At 44.3% G+C, this 22,326-nt stretch overlaps 1 protein-coding gene across 1 annotated transcript in view; it reads left to right on the top strand.

Annotated features, from left to right (window-relative positions):
- GPCPD1 (glycerophosphocholine phosphodiesterase 1) overlaps positions 1 to 22,326 on the top strand; it is a 168,676-nt gene that overhangs the window by 120,887 nt on the left and 25,463 nt on the right. The window contains exons 17-19 of the mRNA XM_082251241.1: positions 882 to 1,018; positions 15,803 to 15,938; positions 18,012 to 18,172. Coding sequence (XP_082107367.1) covers positions 882 to 1,018; positions 15,803 to 15,938; positions 18,012 to 18,172 — 434 coding nt within the window. The remainder of the gene's footprint in view (positions 1 to 881; positions 1,019 to 15,802; positions 15,939 to 18,011; positions 18,173 to 22,326) is intronic.

Genomic DNA, 22,326 nt, shown 5'->3' with positions numbered 1-22,326 from the left:
AGATAGTCTCCCTATTCCGTGTGTATAAGTGCCAGTGCAGATAATAGATAAAAATAAGTAAATAATACAGTCCACTTATGATATACAATCCCAACAGGCAAATAATGAATGTATAATTGCACTCAACCATATAAAAGTGTCCTGTGCAGCGTGCAAAAAAGAAATAAATCAATAATCTTGAAAAAAGTTACATAACAATAAAGTGTCCATGTGCACAGTGCAGAAAATGATGAATGAGAATTCCAAAAGGTGCTTCAAGTGTAGACAACAATGCGAGTCTTCAGTATCCACAGGGTGTATCACCATAAAGTAAATCCCACTGACCGCAATCCTACAATGTGTAATGGCCGCTCACCTCCACTAACACTCAAATGAGCGTTATTTAGAGGGCAGGCTTTCCTCTGGATACACTTTTTTGGCAGGGACTGGTATGCTCCTCAGACTCCCACTCTTATGATAGTGGGGTACCTGGTGTCACACCACTTCCTGGGCTTCTAGGCAAACCTCCTCGCAATCCCCCTCATAGTCAGGATATAAATAGGGATACACTCATAGTGTAGCATATAAAATTAATTTATTGAATAAAAACGTGCAAACTCACAGTAAGGTAAGGGTAGGCAGGTAAATGCAGCCGCGATTCGCGGTAAATCCGATACTTCTGGTCTTGGCCGTAAATTGAATGTTTGAGATAACACAGAAAGTGTGCAGGGGACACGGGGCAGCTCCAGATTTCTGACAACATAAAAAGTTTATTTTTCACTGAACTGTAATAACAAAATGCTTTCCATTGTAAATGGACATAGAGATGTGTGTGTTTTTTTTTTTTTTTTAGGTAAATGCAATCTGTACTCTAGAATCTTCTTTTCTTTTCTGCTTTGCAGAGTGGTAAATGGGACGGTAATCTATCTAGCTACTTTGACATGAACATCTTCCTGGATATCATTCTGGCAACTGTCCTGAAAAATGCTGGAAATCGAAGGATTGTGTTCTCGTGTTTTGATGCAGATATTTGCACGATGTAAGTTGCATAATATTTCTTCTCATTAGAAGAGAAATTGCTGACTATATGTAAAATCAGTCTGTAAACTGCTATTGCTATACACGTAATGAGACAAATCTTAGGCAGTTTAAAGGATAAGTTCACCTTTTGACAAAAAATAAATGCACGTTTTTTGCAGGTAAGAAATGTGGATTTATTATTTTTGGTTTTTGTAGCCTGTAAAGCATTGTACCAGCGATCAACAGATTGCTGATGCCACGCAGGTCTCCTGCAGATCTGTCAGTGTATCAGCTTGCTCATACCTCATACTTTCTGACAGCAAAACATAATGAATTACCACAGTGCCATGGTTGTTCATTAAAAACTACAAGTCGACAGCCGCAAAGGCTGCTGAACCTTGTAGTTTTCCATTCACAGAGGTCTGTGAATGAGTGACACCCCCGCAACCCATAGCCCCGTCGTTTTTGAATTGTGGCAGCAGACATGGGAAAAAGATCCACAATCTGCTGTCAAAATGGGGATTGGGCAGGCAGTGGGCGGTGCATTCATAGCATGTTGCACCCTGAATATAGAAAAGGAAAGAGAAAATGGTAACAAAATTCTCAAGAACATGGTGGACTTTGTAGGCATAACATAAGGGAATTGATTAAAATAATATAACCAATTTTATTCAGAAGATTCTAAAGCATCATATATAAAATCATTTTAGCATCCCTTACACTCTGTAGAACAAATACAGATCCTCTTGTACCCCCTGAATATGAAACACAGGTTATAAAAGGTGAACTTATCGTTTAAGAATAGATCTGAGTTTCTCTTTCGTTTATCGACGGACACAGCACTCCATAAGTCATAACTGCTGGGTTATATTGCCTCCTCCAGGAGTAGGAGTAGGCTGAACAAAATACACCTGGCTACATCCATGGGCCATCCTCAGCTTGGTATATAACCCCCCTCTCTGCTCTAGGTAATCGGTTTTAATCTGTCTGGTCAGGAGTAAGGACCTAGGCTCCCTGCTGGGATCTCTGGTCCTAGCAATTGTTTTCTCCTTCCTTACATCTTTTTTGTATTTTCTCTCAGGAGATCTACAGTCAAATGTCGGGGCTGGGCGACAGGCTGGATAATCTAGATCCAGTGGTCTCACCAGCCCAGCCAGCGAGTGCGTGCAGACCGCAGCTACGCGCTAGGTCGGCCGCGACATAGCCTCACGGACAGAGGCTGGCCCACGAGTTAAACTTCTTGCAGGGTCGCATATGACCGGCTTGGGTCTAAGTCGCAGCAGTCCCTTGACTGACCGCTCCCCTACTTTGGTGGCGAGGATTCTGTCTGGTCGCATATGACCGGCTTGGGTCTAAGTCGCAGCAGTCCCTTGACTGACAGCTCCCCTACTTCGATAGTGAGGATTCTGTCTGGAGTGTTACCCGCACTATGGAAGGGTTTTCTTTTTTTTTTTGGGGTGGCCGCAGGTAACCTCCAGGGATGGTCGGTCCTGCCTGCAGGTGCCCTCCTCCCAGCCTTAAAAATCCCTCAGTGAGCTGGGCTGGTGGGGGTCCTAGGGCAGAGGATGCAGCGGAGACCCCTGGAGTTTCCCCCACTATCCCCACTCTATAAGGGTCCTGGGATAGTGTCCTGCCCTGGTAGTCTGGAGGGGTCCCAGTGTAGGAGACCCCTAGGTGCATGCCCCACTGTTTGCAGTGTGGATATAGTGCATGAGGGTCCCAGTGCAGAGTGCGCAGCGTAGTCTCCCCAAACATGTGTCCTACCTTCAGGAGGGGGTCCCCTTGCAGATGGCGGGGGTCCCTGTTAACTCTCTCTCTGCTGATAGGTACCCTGAGCCTTGGGGGGGGTCCTTTGGTGGTGCCAAAAGATTGTTTTTGTACTGCTAGGTCTTCCTTTCCTTATGGAGCCTCAGGGTCACATCTTCCCCACTGACCCCCTCATGGAGGTGGCAGGTCCCTCGGAAACCCCAGTTTCCCATGGTTGCACTGATGGTGGTCCTGCAGCCTTAGTGTCCCGGGTGGAAGTGGCATGTGGGCAAAGGCCCAGGAGGAAGTGTCCACACCCCCAGATCCATCTGATAGTGAGAATGATTCCTCCATGGTCACAGCAGTGAATTAAAAAGCGCTGGTAGACGCACTTATCAATACAGTGCGTGAGACTCTAAAAATGGAGGATGCGGCTGATGTAGCCACAGATATGGCTGTGTTTGGTACACATAAGTCACCTCGCTCTCCAAAGGTGTTTGCTTATGTACCTTTTTTTGACAGGTTTTCCTGTAAGGAATGAGAACAATCAAGATTACCCTTTGTGGTCACCAAACGTTTTGCTGAGTCCCTTTTTAAAAGAGTGGACTAGTCCACCAGTGGTGGACCCTCCTGTTTCCAGGTTGAACAAAGCAACCATGATCCCAGTAGAGGAATATATATTATATTTTTTCTAGATACACGAATTGCACCTGCTGCTCCCGATGAAGTTTTCACTCACGAAACACGTCGAGCCTTATAGGAAGCAATTTCATTTCACTATTCCCTATCTTACCATTTATTCAATTGCATTACTGTTTTAATTATCCTCGTGTCATATGTACACTTATGTCTTTATTACGAATATATATACATTATTATTTATTCATCAGTGCTTTTGTTTCTATTGTGTCACCATGTACATCCCAAACCCTTTTACCCAACCATTAATACCAACATTTACCAACCATTAATATAATGGTGTCACCATTTGTTTATCTGATGGTTCAATTAAACTATGGTTTCATATTGACCTGTTTCTTTTGTACATTTTGTATGTGTCTATATCCATTTTAGCCACAGTGGGTCACAGAAGTGCTGAACTTTTTCTTGATTTACGTTATACACAGGGATGGAGGCACATGTCTTTATGAGTCTCATTTTAAAGTCCCAATTCCCCCTCGCCTTTTTTCGACATTGCGGCCATTGCCTTTTCCCTGGTGTCTCAGACCCTAACTGAATGGGCCCAGCTTTTGCGCCAGGGCCTGGGGAATGAGCAGGTCCCCGCTGCTTATGTTGATTTAGCGGACCAGTTGGTCTATGGGCTGAAGTTTATTTGATGTAGCTTTGGATACAGCTGCTGTGCTGTCCAAACTTTGTTTCAGCGGTAGTGATTAGGCACGTGCTGTAGCTTAAGAATTGGTCCGCAGACCAAGACTCTAAGAAAGCGCTCATTGACCTGCCCTTTCAAGGCAATCGTCTTGTTTGTTTGGGGGCTACCCTGGATGACCTCATTAAGGGTATCAGGGTGGGGGGGGGGGGGGGCGGTGAAAGAGTACCTTCCTGCCATAGCCTAGGAAAGGGAAGGAGCCTCGTCACAGATGGGGGCCCTCCTTCTCAGCCCATAGAAAATTATTTTGTGCTTCTGGGATGGAGAATGAGGGAAATAGATCTTTCAAATCTCTTCCCCGGGAGGTTCCAAGCATCCTTGGTCTGATAAGCCTGGAGCTAGCTTCTCTGGACTGGCAAACAAGACCCCTTCGGCATTAAGGTCTGCCCTCACCCATTTTTGGGGTGGGGGGGGGGGACATCTTTGCTGGTTTCCAGGCCTTGTGGACTTCCTTCATGAGCCTCAGGGGGATCCACAAAATGATTCTTTTGGGGGTACCCAGAAAGGGTTCAGGTTTTTTAGGCCCTGAGTCTCCTTGTGCGGATTTAATTCCTGAAAAGGTTCAGGTGATGTCTGAACTACCTAAGGTCCCCCCTATCCCTGTCCAGGGAATTGATTTACCTAGGTCTGATTCTGATTCTGAACAGGCTGGTCCTTCCTCTGGACCAACTTCAGGATCCACAGGCCGTGATTCACCAGCTGCTGTCATACAGATAGTTCTCTCTCCCAATTTCCAATACAGGTTCTGAGTCTGGTGGTAACAACCGTCAAGACAGTTTTGTTTGCACAATCCTACATGCAGGTTCAGCTCCACAGGAGGATACCACGGTTTGTGGCGAGATCACGGTTTCCTCTGGCAGAGGATGCAGGCATCCAAGGGCCATGGTAATGCCAGTATCCTCCTCTGCTCAGGCTTCTTCCCGCAATTCCTGCGAGGAATCAAGGGCGAGGATCTTCCAATCAGTCTGGTGGCCATAAACGTACTGAAAGCCAGGTACTGAGGGATAGAGTTCTGTCTGGATCAGTGATCCCTACTATGGTGAAGGCGAGAAAGTCATCATCCAGCAAGATATACCATCGTACGTGGAAAGCGTACATTTGTTGGTGTGAGTCCATTGGCGCTCATCCTCAATCCTTTTCTGTGGCTCGGATCCTAACCTTTCTTCAACAGGGTGTTGATGAGAAGTTGACCTTGAGTACCATCAAGGGCCAGGTGTCTGCCCTGGCAATCTTTTTTTCAGCGACTCCTAACCATGCAGTTTTTAGTTCGTACCTTCATTCAGGGGTTTTGACATGTGGCTCCACCTGTACGGTCTCTTTTGCCGCCATGGGGTTTAAATTTAGTACTTTGGGTTCTCCAGAAACCTCCATTTGTGAATATTTGGGAGATTCCCTTTCCTACATTATTCCAGAAGGTGAAATTTTGGTGGCATTGTCCTGTCGGGGTCCCTATTTAGTGGTCCAAAGGGATAAAGTGGTTCTTCATTCCTGTCCATCATTCCTACCCAAAGTTGTCTCTGACTTCCATTTGAATGAGGACATTGTGTTGCCTTCCTTGTCCCAAGCCGGCTCATCCCAAGGAATTTGCTTTGCATACCTTGGATGTGGTTCATGCAAATCGGATGTGTCTGGCAGCTACTGAGTCCTTTCGGAGGTCAGACTCTTTTTGTGGCTATGGGCGGACCAAGAAAAGGACTGGCTGCTTCTTTCGCTACCATCTCCAGATGGAACAGACAGATAGTGACTCAGGCATTCCATTCCATTAAAGGTCAAGTTCCACTTTTCCCTGTCACGGCACATTCTACTCGGGAGCTGAGAGCTTCTTGGGCCTTCTGTCATCCGACATCAATATCGTAAGTTTGCAAGGCGGCCACTTCTGTCGTCGGTGCATACCTTCACAAAATTCCATAATGTAGATACTTTGGCATCTGCGGATGCTTCTTTTGGCCTCAAGGTTTTGCAGGCTGCTGTTTAGGAGGGGCTGTTCCCTCTTGAGGGGTGTTTTTTCTTTAAATTTTTTTTTTTTTCAGACTGGGCTCCTGTGTTCTGGTTAAGGGCGCTTATGTTTAGCCTTGGGTTATTTTCCCCACCCCTCATTTTCCTTTTGGCACTGCTTTTGGGCGTCCCAGTATATATGATTTATGGAGCGCTGTGTCCGTCTGAACGAAAGAGAAAATGGGATTTTTGTACTTACCGTAAAATCCATTTCGCTGAGTTCGACGGGCACAGCACCCACCCCTCTATGGAGTTCTGATACTTCTAATACTGCTTGCTACTAAACTGATTTCCTAGAACAGAGAGGGGGGTTATATACCAGCTGGGGACGGCCCATGGGTGTAGCCAGGTGTTTTTGTTCTGCCTATTCCTACTCCTGGAGGAGGCAATATAAACCAGTAGTTATGATTTATGGAGCGCTGTGTCCGTCGATGAGCTCAGAGAAATGGATTTTACGGTAAGTACAAAAATCCCATTTTTATATAAAGCGTCTCAGACAATTTTTCTTGGTAATGTAAGCAGCACTGCAGCATTGTCTGTATTATGTGTTATGCAACCTCGATCTCAAGCTCAGGCTGCATCGGGCTCAGAGAATGGACAGTGTTTGGTAAACAGTCTAGCACGCCTTTTTTATAGGCTCCTATTCGGTGAGAGGGGCAACCCGTTCCAACTGATAAATGCCAGGATGAAAAGTTAAAGGCTTGCTTTTTTTTTTTATTCAACACAATCCAAAATTACTGGCCATTTCTAAATTAAAACCCTTACCCCCATGGAAGGCATGGTTTTAGCCTAGTGCAGGCATGTCCAACCTGCAGCCTGGAACCGCAGGCAATGCGGCCCACTGCCCCCTGACAATTATTTTTTTTTTTTGCTGGGGAGGAAGGAAGTCTGCTCAGGGGCACGGCCACAGCGGCTTCCAACTAACTGTAGGCAGAGGCTGCCTCGGAAGGGATCATCCTCTAGTTGTGTTAAATTAGTGCTGGGGGGGGGGGCAGCGCGGGAAGGGCGCGGTGGCGTTTTTTTACTTATATACCTTAACTATAGTATATATTTTATATGCGGCCCGAGAAAATTTCTCTACACTCAATGTGGCCCAGAGGGACCAAAAGGTTGGACACCCATGGCCTAGTGCAAACTTTTTAACCAGGGCTTCATGGAACCCTAGGGTTCCTGCTGATGTTGCTGGTGGCTCTTTGGGCAGTAAGCACTGTCAAATTGGTCTCCTACATAAGCTGACCAACAGCATAAGGAAAGAATGTTGGGGGACAGCACAATGTTTACTGCATTTCTTTTCTTGTATTATCCATTTAATTTCAAGATTGTAACTTTGCCTGTTGTACAGAACATGAGGGTGCAAATAATTCTCTCCCCAGTGTCAGAGCGGAGAGCCGGTAACTGGCAATTCTAAAGGACATGCACACAGATAATCAGGGCACTAATTATCAGTGCGTGCCCATCAGTGCTGCCTATCAATGTCAGTCAGTGCAGCCTCATCAGCGCAAATTAGTGAAAGAGGCAAAATTTTCAACAGAAGCTAAAAAAAAATTACAATCTGTCTCAAAAAATAAAAAACATTTCATATGGGTACAGTAATACATGACTGCGAAATTGTAATTCAAACTGCGATAGTACTGAAAGCTGAACATTTACCTGGTCAGGAAAGGGGTATAAGTGCCCTGTAAGCAAGTGGTTAAAGCCAGTTTAAATGTTTGACATAAATCTTTAAAGGTCTTTGGATATCCTAGCAAAGCACCAGTTTCTTTTTTCCAGTTGACTGCATTAAAGTATTAGGGATGCCATTACTGGACTGACAAGTTTGTTATACTCCCTGTTGGGTGATGAGAATTCCCTTCATCGCTCACTTATTAAAATAATTATAAACTGCTTTGAATGCACGAGGAGTTGCCCATTAGAACCCCATTACGGTTGTCAAGGGCAGGTTCCAAGCTGAAAATGAATGCTTGGCTGACTGCTGCGGAAAACACATTTATTTTCCCCCAGTAATCTTTGTACATAGCAGAACCAACATTTTGTATAGCAGCTGCAGATCCTCAAATGTTCTGGTTTGAAAAGGTTTTTTTATTTTTTTTATTTTTCATGAAGACAATATAACTATAAACCGCTTAATCCCCCACACCGGGGTTAATGAACTGGCCAATATGTTTTTAAAATATTAGATGTCCAATCCATCAAAATGTAGCAGCTTATTCAAACACGAAAAATAGAATTTTTGCTTTACAGTAGACTTAATCTTGCAGTATTGTTATAAAAGAGTCCCAGTTTGTAATTCCAATCAGATCTATCTAAAACAAATTATTTTTCTATTGTCTTCTAAAAATAATCATGGTAATTTTAGCTTTTACTGCAGATATTGATAATGTAGGTAGCCTCCTCTTAGATTTAGGGCCAGTTCACACCATAGAAACGTAGTCTGGATGCGTTCCAGATGCTTTTTTGCATGTGCCTTTTTGGAGCATTTTTGATGCAGTCCAGTGCATTTTTCCTCCTCTTTTCTTAACCTTAAAGGACGGTTATTACAGTGCATTTTTGATGCATTTTACAGTGTTCCAGTACAGTCAAGTGCAGGAGAAATGCAGCATGCTCTACTTTTTTTTTTTTTCTGAAACTGCAAGCACTGGTGTGAACTATGCCATTAAAAACCATATAACCTACTTTCTCTGTCGCTCATTGACAGACGTAGTCCTCGTTGATTAATAACAACTCGGGTTATACTGCCCTCTACAGGAGTAGGACTAGACAGGAAAGAAAACGTTCTGGCCACACCCTAGGGGCAGTCCCAGAGGGTATATCCTCTCACTTCCTGCTACAGCAAATCAGTTTTTTTCTGTCTAGTTAGGAGTAAGGACCTAGATGCCTTGCTAGGATCTTCGGTCCTGGCAGGATTTTTTTCTTAGAAAGATTTTTTAGACAGCTTTTTTCTCCAGTGTTCCTGTGAGATCTTCAAGCAAGAAAGCTGGAACTGGGCGACGGGCTGGATGTTGAGATCCAGTGGTCACCCCAGTTCAGCCTACGAGCGCGTGCAGGCCATAGCTCCGCGCTGGGTCGGCCGCGACATAGTCCCACTGGACGGGGACTGACCCTGCGAGTTAAACGTCTCGCTTAAACGCCAATGACCATGAGTCACGGCGTCCGTATTGGTCGACAGCCCTCCCACCCCGGTGGAGAGGGGTACTGTCAGGAGTTGGCGCCCGCCTGGTTCCGGTATGGTGAGTAGTATGTTCCCCCTTTTCCCCCTGACGGGTTTGTGGTGAACGCGGGCCCCTCTCTGAAATGGTAAGGATGGGTCTCCCCTCTATCCTATACATGTCACGGATCCCCCTATTTGAGTGTGATTTTTTTGAACAAGAAACCAGGAGGCTTGGTTTGGGAGCTGACAATCTAATGTCATTTCAAAACTGTAAAGATGACTGAAGTCAGTGGCAGTACTAGAATATTACTGTGGTAGCATAAGGTATCCTACCTGTCAGAGGTGTTCACAGGGCGATGTCTATGCATGTATAACTGCAGTCCAGATCGCATTCCTCCAGCAAGGGCAGGCTGCCTTCCGACGGCCCACGGACCGCATGCGGCCCGCAAGGGTCCGGTACCGCCGGCCAGGCTGATCACCATCCAGGGTGAAGTTTGGGGGGGCCGATGCACTCCCGCAGGCCGCTAGGCCAAATACAGCATCCCGCAGGCCGCTGCTAAACCGCCGCTATCCTAACAGGCCGCCGCCATTGTCTTGCAGAGCACACGAGGACGCCATATTGGTGTAGCCTCGTGTCTCCAGCATGGGGGCGGCCATGTTTGAGGTGACCAAACACCTTGTGGAGCCAGGGGGAGGCGCCGGAAGGCGTGTTAAGGGGCGGAGCCGCCTCCTTTACCCAGGAAAAAGGGCCAAAGACTTCCTGTCTGTAATAGGACAGCACTGAGCAAGCTGATGAAAACTTCTGTGCATCAGGGATGAGTCTTGGGGTCTCTCTCTCTCTCTGTGGGGTCCAAAAAGGCAGGTAACACTGAGGGGTGCTGTTGCGACTGGGGGATACAAAAAAAAAAAAAAGTTTTTTACTTTGTCATTTTTTGTCGCTGGCAAATGTCTGGTATAATCATTGACCCTGCCGCATAGGTATCCCCACCTGATCCCCTCAAGGTGGCCGCAGGACCCTCCAGTACCCCACTTGTTTTTAAAGCATTATCGGCAGTTTTGGAGTCTTTGGTATCCCGTGTGGGGGTGGCCTGTCAAGAAGCGACCCCCGCCTACCCCTATTTTTTATCTGATACTTCAGATACGGATTCGGAGCTGGTCAATACAGCTGCAGGTCCCTCTTATGGGGCTGTTGTCTCAGGTAATGTCTCCTCAGCAGTGAGAACGTTTCTGCCTCCGCCATAGCACAAGAGTGGTGGATGCACTAGTTGTGTCCGTCCGGGAAACCTTTAGTCTTGAGGTTACACCGGCAGAGGTAGCTGAGACTGAAATTCCTTTTTGGTACTTGTTAGCCTACCAAAAGGGCGAAGGATTTTCCTTTAACCAAATGGGGTCGTTTTGAAACGAACCCCTGTTATTTCCTAACGCAGGGCTAGGCGCTATCCGTTTGAGGAATCCCTCTTTAAAGGATATTCGGTACCACCTGCTGTCTTGCCACAGACTGTTAGGATAAAGAGGACCTCGTAACCAACGAGGACCTTCCCTTTCTGCTCATAAAGAGTTTGTTCGTTCCGGGAGGGCGGGCGATAAGGCGAAACCCTCCAAAGCCCCTTCAGAGGGTTTTTCAAAGGGCGCTGGTCGGCTAAACAAAGAGTCCGGCTCAGCCAAGCCTGAAGAATACAGCCTGATGCGCCCCTACTCATCTCTGGGGTGGGGGGATGTCTTCACCGGTTTCCGGATCCATGGCTTGCCAGAACCCCGGACTAAGGGGTTCGCGAGGTCATACGGTCAGGATACAGGATCGAGTTTCGATCACTTCCACCGGTACGATTCTTCCCTTCTAACATTGAACGGTTTCAGGGGTTCTATTCGAACCTGTTCACAATGCCCAGGAAAGAGGGCAAGGTGCGTCCAATTCTGGACTTGGAATGTTGGATACATCCTGGGCAAGAAAGTTTCTCCTTGCGGAAAAACTCCAGAAGGTTCAGTCAACGATTCGGATGTTGCTGTCCGTCAATTGGCTGGGACGGATGGTGGCCTTCTTAGAGGCAGTACCGTATACCCAGTCTCATACCCGAATTCTCCTGAAGGAGATTCTTTTCTTATGGAATCAGAATTCCGATTTCCTGGACAATCGGATCCGGTTGAGCGAGCGGACCAGGGAGCCTCCGATGCTCAACCAGGGGAAGTCATTCCTTCCGATAGTATCCAGGTTACCAATAGGGTATCGGAACTGAGAGCGATCAGATTTTGTCTGATTTACTGGACCGAGCAGCTCTAGAGCAGCCCGATTCTGATCCAATCGCACAATGCCACGGTCGTGACTTATGTCAAGAAAGGGGCACTTAGAGTGTCCTGGTGGCCATCGAAACGACTAGCATCTTTCGTTGGACGGAACGGTTTGTTCCGGATCTCCCCGCAGTGTTCACTCCGGGGGTGGGAAATCGGCAGGCAGATTATTTCAGCCGTCCGATTCTGGATCAAGGGGTATGTCCTCTTCATCAAGAGGGTTTTCACTAGCTGTCCCTTCATTGGGGCACCCCGGATGTGGATCTGTTGGCACCTTGGCTCAACAGGAAGGTGCGGAGGTTTGTAGCTCGCACCCGCGATCCTCTAGCGGACACAGCAGAAACGCTGATCGCCCCGTGGGGGCAGTATCAGCTACGGCATGCCTTCCATCCTCTCAAGTTACTGCGGGAACTTCTTCGCAGGATAGAGGTGGAGGGAATTCCAGTTATTCTGGAAATTCCGGACTGACCTCGTCGAGCCTGGTACGCTGACTTGGTGAGGCTAGTCGCGGACGCTTCTTGGAGACTTCCTCTCAGGGAGGATTTGCGGTCTTAGGGACCGATCTTCCATCTTGCTTTACAATCGCTGGCTTAATGGCCTGGCCATTGAGACCCAGGTACTGAAGGACAAGGCAGTGTCAGCTTCAGTTATTCCTACCTCTAGTTAAAGCAAGGAAAGCGACTTCCAGCACATGGAAGTCTTATATTGCGTGGTGTGAATCTTTTGGATTTCCCCCACATACCTATTCGGTGACCCGAATCTTGGTCTGTCTGCAACAAGGGGTTGAGCAGAAACTGTCCTTGAGCACTATCAAGGGTCAGGTTTCAGCGTTAGCAATCTTCTTTCAGAAATCTTTGGCTAATCATTCCTTGGTGCGGAATTTCATCCAGGGGGTGCGACATCTGGCTCCGCCAGTGCACGCACCCTTACCGCCTGGGGTCTTAATTTAGTGTGGTCGGTTCTTCAGAAACTTCTCTTTGAAGATATTAGGGAGATTCCCTTGCTTACATTATCCCAGAAGGTGGCCTTCTTGGTGGCCATTACTTCTGCACGCAGGGTGTCAGAAATGGCCGCATTATCTTGAAGTTCCCCATATCTGGTGGTTCATAGGGATTAGGTGGTTCTTCTTCCAAATCCATCCTTCCTTCCTAAGTGGTTTTCAGAGTTTTCATCTGAATAAAAATATTGTGTTACCTTCCCCCGTGTCCTAAGACTAGCCATCCTTGGGAGTTTGCATTACACTCCTTGGATGGGGTTCAGAAGGATACACTTGACTACTACGAACTTGTTTTCGTAAGACGGACTCACTTTTTGTGATCACGGATAGCCCTTGAAGGGGGTTGCCTGTGTCTGCCGCGACCATATCTAGATGGACCAGTCAGACGGTGGTACAGGCTTATTCTATTAAGGGTCGGAATCCTCCGTTCCCTGTTAAGGCGCACTCTACTTGGGCGCCTAGTGTCTCCTGGGTCTTCCGTCAGCAGGCGTCAGGGATCCAGGTTTTCAAGGCGATGACTTGATCGTCGGTTTATACCTTTACAACATTTTATAAAGTTGATGTGATGGCATCGTCAGATGCCTCTTTTGGCCACAAGGTTCTGCAGGCCGCAATCTGAGGAGACTGTTGGTCTACCTCAAGGGTTTGTTGGGTGTTTCACTTAGGTCTCATCTTTTTGCTCGATGAGTCCTTGATGCTTCTGGTTGGCTCCGGTTGGGCCTTCTGGATTTTGATTTCTGTTATCTCACCCCTCATTTGTGGTACTGCTTTGGGACGTCCCGAGTTGTTATTAATCAACGAGGACTACGTCTGTCAATGAGCGACAGAGAAAAATGGATTTTTGTAAAATCTTACCGTAAAATCCTTTTCTCTTAAGCTCATTGACAGACGTAGTAACCGCCCCTCTGTTTTTGAGTTGGGTTGGGTTAAATTCTCTAAACACTGCTTTGTGACATAACTGATTTGCTGTAGCATTAAGTGAGAGGATATACCCTCTGGGACTGCCCCTAGGGTGTGGCCAGAACGTTTTCTTTCCTACTCCTGTAGAGGGCAGTATAACCCGAGTTGTTATTAATCAACGAGGACTACGTCTGTCAATGAGCTTAAGAGAAAAGGATTTTACGGTAAGATTTTACAAAAATCCATTTTTCCATACATTTTTGATGCAGACTAAAAACACACAGGACTGTACGTGGTATAAACGAGTCCTTAGGGCCAGTTCACACCATAGAAACGCAGCCTGGATGCGTTCCAGATGCTTTTCTGCATGTACGTTTTTTTATGCGTTTTTGGTGTGTTTTTGATGCAGTCCAGTGCATTTTTTCCTCTTTTTTTTTTTTACTTAACCTTAAATAAGGACATGTGTGTTCCAGTGCGTTTTTGATGGGTTTTACACCGTTCCAGTGCAGGAAAAATGCAGCATGTTCTACTTTTTCTTTACTGGAACTGCAAGCCCTGGTGTGAACTATGCCATTGGAAACCATATAACCTACTTTCCATGCATTTTTGATGCAGAAAAAAAAAGCACTGGACAGCATGTGGTGTGAACTGGTCCTTATGCTGGCAGTCCTGAATATGTTCTGTATTTGGGGATTCTAGTGGGTTTGGTGAATGTTGTACTCCGCAATATTACAGAAATATATATAAAGTTCAATACTTTCAGTGATGAATAAAACACCAAAGATCCCTGGCACACTTTCAAGCTAGCCAGAAAAAAAAGCAGAATTAACCACTCCAGGTAAAACAGGTTTTGTTGCTTACGTTTGCAAATACACGTGGAAGCCAAATTGCCAAGTCAAAGCCCCTCTTAACTGTAGTACTCTAAACTATCAGTGTTCCAACTGGGAGGGGGAATTATATATAGCAATGTACAAACCTAGTGCGGGCTCACCTGGAGCAGCCATTTCCTCCTTAAAGGATAACTTAACCTTTTGTAAAAAAAATAAAATAAATGCACATCTTTTTGCAGGTAAAAAAAAAATGTCTATTTTATTATTTTTTTTATATTACATCCTTTAAAGCATTGCACTCATGATCTGCAGCTCACGGGTTCAATGCGTGGATCCTGCAGACACTCAGTAAGCTGTCTGCCCATACATCCGATACAGGCACGCAGTTTATGAATGGCAGGAAGAATTAAGATTATGAGAGCGCTCAACAGTGCCCTCGCAGTTCATTGAGAAATACAGGCCGTCAGCCGCAATGGTGAACAGTAGTTGTAGTCTAATTCATTTGATAAAATAAAGGGTGCGCTGATAACTTGATGTTGTGAAGCTGCAACCAAGATACTGTGCCAAGTGTAATAATGTGTCATAAATAATTGGTGCGCTAAACTAATATTTGTGATTACAATGAATCAACTCTATATAACAAAAACACAGTGATAATAATATGAAAATATAAAGGTGTTCTAAATGACAGTCCAAAATAAAGTTCATCAAAGTATATCCAAACTGTGTCAGTGATTTGAATAGATAGATGTGAGACTGTGACGTTGAAACCAAAGTCCTAAAGTCTTGAATACGGTGATATCCACGTGACTAGGATTCCCACCACCAGCTGGCTGTCCTTCTTACCAGATATATAAATATCTTAAGCAATCCAAAATGCAGAGATCATGCACATCCACCCTCGTGTAAACCACACTAGAGGGCCTCTTACCAGATGTAAAAAGTATTGGGCATGGGATATTGCTATTTTCCTCAATCAAGATATGACAGGTAGCTGGATAGATGGACTATTCCTCACAAGCCCGGGATGGTGAATCTTCTTATTGGCTCCACAAATTACATGTAATGAATACAAACGGACCAACCAGAGTGCATTATCCCCGGTTTATTGAAAAGACATGGGCGATTGTACTTACTGGAGACGATCTTGTATCTTTTGTATCACTTGACCCTCCCTCTTAGATTGTCATTGTAAGCTCTAACGACCAGGGCCTCTGATTCCTCCTGCAGCCAGCTGCTTCTCCCGGAGTCCTGGTCTGGGGGCGGGGCTACAAACTCCCAATAGTCTAATTCATTCACAGGCAACTGAATGAATGACGCGGCTCTGCACTTTGTTTTCAAATTGTGACAGCAGGTGCAGGGAGAGGATTCGCCAACTGCTTTCACAATGGGAGATGCGGGTGAATACAGTTTGTAACATGTTATTAAAGTTGAACTTATCCTTTTCTATATACTGTATGTTGTAGGTGTTTTGGGATTTTCTAATTTTTATTTTTTATTCTTTATCTTTAAAGGGTGCGTCTCAAACAAAATAAATATCCCATCCTTTTTCTGACACAAGGACAGTCCGAAATCTATCCAGAGCTCATGGATTTGAGATCACGATCGACCCCATTTGCAATGAGCTTTGCTCAGTTTGAAAATATTCTGGTAAGTAATTGGTGTAATTTATACATGACACTATAAGAGCAAAGAAAGCGTATAGAGGTGAACTCCTGTCTTTGAAAAAAAGTGCTTTTCCAGGATTCACAGACGACATACAAGTTCTGGACAGTTAAATGAAGTCCACAAAAATGCTAGGGCCAGTTAAAGCCCCGTACACACGCTACGAATTTCCGCCGACCGGTCGTCCGTCTTTTGTCCAGAGTGGTGTCCGTTGGTTGGAATGTGCTCTAGACTGCACACAAATTTTCCCATACGACAGAATTCTACTTCAGAAGTGATGTCATGTGTTGGATTGCTTTGTATGTGTTCTTTCGTCTCTGAGCATGCCTAGTCTTGCTCTTAAGATTTTTTTCCGTCCAAATCTGTACTAATGAGACGAAAATCGGACGTTCTATTACGGACGACAAAAATTATATAGCCTGCACATCAGGATTTTGTCAGCCGAAAAGTCGGAGTCGGCTGTCGAAAGCACCATACTGACAATCCGAAAATCGAGAGATCGGTCGTCGGACGAATTTTCCCTTCCGAATTTCTTATCGTGTGTACGGGCCTTTAGACAGGATTCAATTAAACTGCCAGTAAATGTTTGGATTGTGGGAGGAAACCAGAGTACCTGGTGGAAAAACCCATGTAAGCCCAAGGAGAACATGTAAACTCCATGCAGATAACATTGTGGTTGGGATTCGACAAAGAGAGGAGTACCCCCATAACAAGAGAAGGGGGTAATATAGTAGCTATTTTTAATGACAAAAATTCAGTGGGTATCGATAAATATTCTTTCTTGTACAAAATTGTTTATCTAGTATCAGAAAATTCCTCCAATTAAAGGAAGGGTATATACATCCTCAGCCTCAAGGGAACTCGCAAATATTACCCTGACACTACGTACCAACCAACGGTTTCAAACAAGCTAAACTAAACAATTTTGAAAACGTATAACATAGATAACAAAAATGTTTGCTTGTTTGAAACGTATGATTGGTACGCAGTGTCAAGGTGATTTTTTTTTTTTTTTTTGTGTGTTCCCTTGAGGCTGAGGGTGTATATACCCTCAATGTCATTGGAGGGATTTTTTGAAACTAAATAAACAATTTTGTACAATAAAGAATATTTATATATGCCCAACCACGATAATTTTGTCATTAAAAATACCTATTTTATTACGCCGGTCTCTTGTTACTACTCCTCTCTTTAATGTATGCATATGGCTATAATACCAACATCCTTTTGGTGAGTGATGTATTGGGTTATCTAAGTATATAAGTTATCTAGTTTTGTGCCTTTAGCTTTTTGCGTTTCTGTTTGGGATTTGAGCATAGGACACCAGTGCTTCATGGCAGAAATGCTAACCACTACACTAAGACACAGCTCTGCCCGTCCAGTGATCATTGGAGCACCGAGCAAGGGAGATGAGGTGGGAGCAGCTGGCTCCACCTCTCAGCCACATGTTTAGAGGTGGAGCCAGCTGCCAGTCAGACTGCAAGGCAATATTATTGGTATCCTTCCAGAGCCTGGAATGGCTCTGCCATGTCAGCGAATAGCGATCTGTAGCCCCCATCGGCTGATTCTGGGTCACAGGGGAGTAAAAGTAAGTGCACTCTTGTTAATCACAGGAAGAATATGTCAAAAAAAGCTTTGGCCATACTTTAATATAAATACTGCATTGGTTTAAAAACATGTAAAATGCAAAACCAATACAGTGTTGCAGGATATTTGTGGCTCAGCAGAATATTTTACTCCAGTTTTAGCAGCAGTTTCTGATGACAAAATAATTCAATACCTAATACTAAACACTTTGTGTCAGGGGTAAAGTTAAAAAGTCTACAAGCTATGAAGGAAAGTCTCCCTGTAAACCACACAGAGAGACTTTCCTTCATACCCATTGATCACAGGAGCAGGGTGAGCTCCCTCCCAAACCAGCACTCACAGCGGTAGATATCAAGAACTTGCACCCCTCTTGAAGCCTGAGCGGCTTACACATTGGGTCTTATGTCTAAAAGTCTAATGCACTTACGTTTGTTCATGACTGACTGACTTCTTCTCTCTTTGTAATAATAGGGAATAAATGTCCACACTGAAGATCTTCTGAGAAATCCACATTATATACATGAGGCTAAATCAAAAGGCTTGGTTGTATTCTGCTGGGGCGATGATACCAATGACCCAGATAACCGGAATCTGATGAGAGATTACGGAATCGATGGACTTATCTACGACAGGTACTTTATTACATAGTGGTAAACATACGTGTTGTATATTTTTATACCATATATTAAACGGTTTTCTTAAAAAAAAAAAAAAAAAAAAAGACGCATTATAAGCAATCTGGTGCATTTGATAAATATTGGCCATTTGAAAGTTTAGACATGGTGCTGCAATTGCCGCAATTTATGCTGCCTGTAGGTAAGAGGCCCAGGTAATCACATATGCAAGAAAACGCACTGCACCAAATCACATGGTACTGTGGTACCATGCGATTTGGTGACCACAATCACACTGCTTTTCTAATCTGAGTTCGGGGTGCCCTTTAAGAGCGCAATGGCACCCACAGCAGATAGGAACAGCAGTGATTTTTGAGTGCAGTGCAGAACATGTGCTTGGAATGCCATTTCCTGCTCTGCATTCTGAGGTGAACTGGCCCTTAATCTAGGTTATTGCCTAAAGCAGGACTTCACTTAAAAGGAGACGTCCAGCTGGTTCACTTCATCCCTTTAGCCTTTAACAAAGTTAAGGTTTGTTTTTGTTTTTTGTTTTTTTTGTTTGGGGGGGTGGCATTACCTATTCTTATCAGTACCTGCTCCCACTCCCGCAATCCTCGCCTAGGTACGAATGACGTCCTTTGCCCTGCAGCCTCCTTGGACATGTCACATGTCCAGGAGGCTGCAGAGCCATTCACTTATCGCTGCTAGAGCTTGTACATGCGCAGTGGGAAGCCAGTTTTGGTTCTTCAGGAAGTTGCAGCCGAATCCTGTATCCAGGAAGAAAAACAAATTGAAGCTCCTCTTTATTCACTAATGCCCCATACACACGTGCAGATTATCTGCAGACTTACCTTTTCTATGTAGTGCAAGGGCCTGCCGGATTGCATACAAATTGAAAGTGTTTAGGTTTGACCTCATATTATATGATTTTGGTAAGTCTGCAGACAAGTCTTCAGATAATCTGCACGTGTTTACTGGGCATTTGTTTGAGAGAAATATGGGAGCTGCCATCGCTGACTTGTTTGGTGTGAGTTTTGAGGAAGTCATTCCAATTCTGGCTTTGCTTACTAGTGAGTCATTGACTTTGAACCAGCATACAGCTAGGGAAGTCTAAAATTCCACCCTGGTACCTTGTTCCAGGCCAGTGACTTACACCAGAGGCTTGGATAAAAGAAACTGTAAAGATGTTCAGATGGCAGCTGTGATAGAGGTTACAGCTGATTGATAAATCTGGCACAGTAAGCAAAAGGTAGAGCCGGCAACTCCAAAATCCATATGAACTTCTTTATTGCTTACGTGGTAGTGTGTAAAAAAGTCTTTACGCGTTTCAGCAGATAGCCTCTCACAGCACCTTTTGTGAGCAAGGCTATTTGCTGAAACGCGTAAGCGCTTGTTTTTTTTTTTTTTTTTACTCACTACCATGCAAGCAATAAAGATGTTCATATGGATTTTGTAGTTGCCAGCTTTAACTTTTGCTTATTGTTAAATGTAATGGATAGAGGACATTTGAGCCAGAGCACTTTACTTTGGAGTCCATCTCTGATTTACAAATGGTTTCCCCTAATGGTTTTTTCCTAAATCTGGCACAGTGTAAGCAGTCAATACATTTCTGATTATGAACAGTAGGAATACATCTGGCACACAAATATTAATGGAACATTTGCTTTTCTTTTCCAGTAAGGCTGCATCCACACCTCAGCTTTTTGAACCATGGGCAGAATCGCTGCCATTCTGCCTGTGATTTCAAAACACTCCGATAAAATGTCAAATCCCAGAATGCGCATTTCAGATACTATTCATTTTAATAGGAACCTAAAAGCATTGTGCGGTTCTGCTGTTATTGTTGCATGATAAATCGCTCTACAACCAGATCAAACCGCATCACGTGAAGCTTGTCGCCCAAATGTAGCTCCTGAACTTAATTTTCGGCGACAAGCTTCATGCGTTGTGGTTTGCCGCAATTGAAATGTGATTTATCGTGCCAGAACCGCACTGCATTTTTAGGTGCCATTAAAAAGAATGGCATCTGAAATGTACATTTGGCATTTTACCAGAGCATTTTAAAATCGTGGGCAGAATCGCATCGCCCGTGATTTGAAACGCCCAGGCGTGAATGCAGCCTTAGGGGCCAGTTTACACCACATGCAGTCCAGTGTGTTGTTTTTTTTCTGCATCAAAAAAGCATGGAAAGTAGGTTATATGGTTTCCAATGGCAAAGTTCACACGAGTACGGTCAGTTCCAGGGAACGCACCAAAAATGCGTTTAAAAATGTGTATGCAGAAACTCATCCAGAACAGATCTGAAGTGCGTTTTTTTTTTTTGGTGTGAACCAGCCCTCAAAGTAGACGTCCAGTCTAAAATTAAAATTTCTAAATCCACTGGCAGCCACATTCTAAGACTAACCTATCTAACCCTCTAAAGCAAAAATCGCTATACATACCTTTTCTGGAGCTGGTCCGGTCAGCGGTGGCGTCTCTGTATAGACGGTGCAGGAGACAATGGAAACACTATAGAAACTCAATGGGTGATGTCACTTCCCATTCATTACCCAGTTGTTATCGGCTGTCTTCTACACACAGCATCTGCAGCTGGTGACCGGAGCGGCTTCGGAAAAGTTGTGTATAGCAATTTCTTCTTTACAGAGTTTGATAGGTTAGTCTTGGATTGTGGCTGCGAGGAGATTTTAGTTTTAGGCTGAGCTTTCAGTAAAAACATGTAAAGAAAGACCAGAAAGGTCACCTTTTTTAAAAATAAGTTGTATATGGAGAACCAACCACGGTACACTTTAAACTCCTTTCATTGGTGCTAAAGCACCCAGTCTAAGAAAAAAAAAAATTTAGATATAAAGATTTTTTCTTCCTCAAGAGTAGTGTATCGAAGTCTCCTTTTTCTATTTGTTAGATGTAGGGCAAAAACTTCCTTTACTCAAAGTCCCTTTGGTTGTCCCCTGTGGACCTCTGCAAAGTGTAATCCAATCGGTGTTATTTTTGTTGAATACTTTTATATGTTTTCACCGAATCTGATGCGTAGTTGGCGTTTGGTTTTACCCACATATAATTTCTTGCAGGGGCACTCCAAAATGTACAGTACCTTTGTAGTAGCCCTGGTAATAAACTGTTTAATCGAATATGTATTCATACCATCAGTCAGTGAACACATTTGTACGATCAACATATCTGCACATACCACAATGACCACACGGGTACATGCCCTTCAATTCGGGAAGATCAGGAGTTCAGTTTTTCTTTTCTGTGTTCTCAAAAATTCAGCGTGAACCAGTGTATTGTTTAGATTACTTGCCTGTTGCTACCATTTGTGGTCTTGGGCCTACTATCTCTTTCAAATCATTTGTATGTGTAAGTATGTGCAGTGGTCCAATTAATTTCTTCCCACTGGGCTCCATACCTGGTGGTGATCCTCACTGGACCCTCAGGAATATCTGGTGGGGCAGTGCGGGGTTTAACCACTTAAGCCCCGGAAGATTTTACCCCCTTCCTGACCAGGGCCTATTTTGCGATTAGGCACTGCGTGACTTTAACGGACAAGTGCGCGGTCGTGCGACGCTGTACCTAAACGAATTTGACATCCTTTTTTTCCCACAAACAGAGCTTTCTTTTGGTGGTATTTGATCACCTGTGCGATTTTTTTTTGATCATGCGCTATAAACAAAAAAAGCGTCAATTTTGCAAAAATGAACAATATTTTTCACATTTTTTTTTTTATATGAAATTCCCCCCAAAAAAATGTAAAAATCAAAATTTTTTAACATTTTAGGCCAATTTGTTTTATGCTACATATGTTTGGTAAAAAACAATTGCAAAAAGCGTATTTTGATTGGTTTGCGCAAAAGTTATCGCGTTTACTAACAAAGGGAAAGATTTTTGTCATTTTTGTTGTGTTTTTTTTTTTTTACGCGTAATGGTGGCGATCTGCGGTTTTTTTTTTTGCAGTACTGCGACATTGCAGCGGACAGATTGGACCCTTGACTGACATTTTTGACACTTTTGGGGTTACCAGTGACATTTCTACAGTAATCGGTGCTATACATATGCACTGTTACTGTAAAATGGCACTGGCAGTGAAGGGGTTAACTTTTATTGGAGAGGGAGGGGTTAATGTATGCCTGGTGCTTACTGACATGTGTGGGGGGAGGTGACTGAGTGACACAGGG

This window comes from Pelophylax lessonae (genome assembly GCF_965119305.1).
Source record: "Pelophylax lessonae genome assembly, chromosome: 3".
NCBI classification, from domain to species: domain Eukaryota; kingdom Metazoa; phylum Chordata; class Amphibia; order Anura; family Ranidae; genus Pelophylax; species Pelophylax lessonae.
Note: the sequence above shows the minus strand (reverse complement) of the source record. Positions and strands in the feature narration are given on the sequence as shown.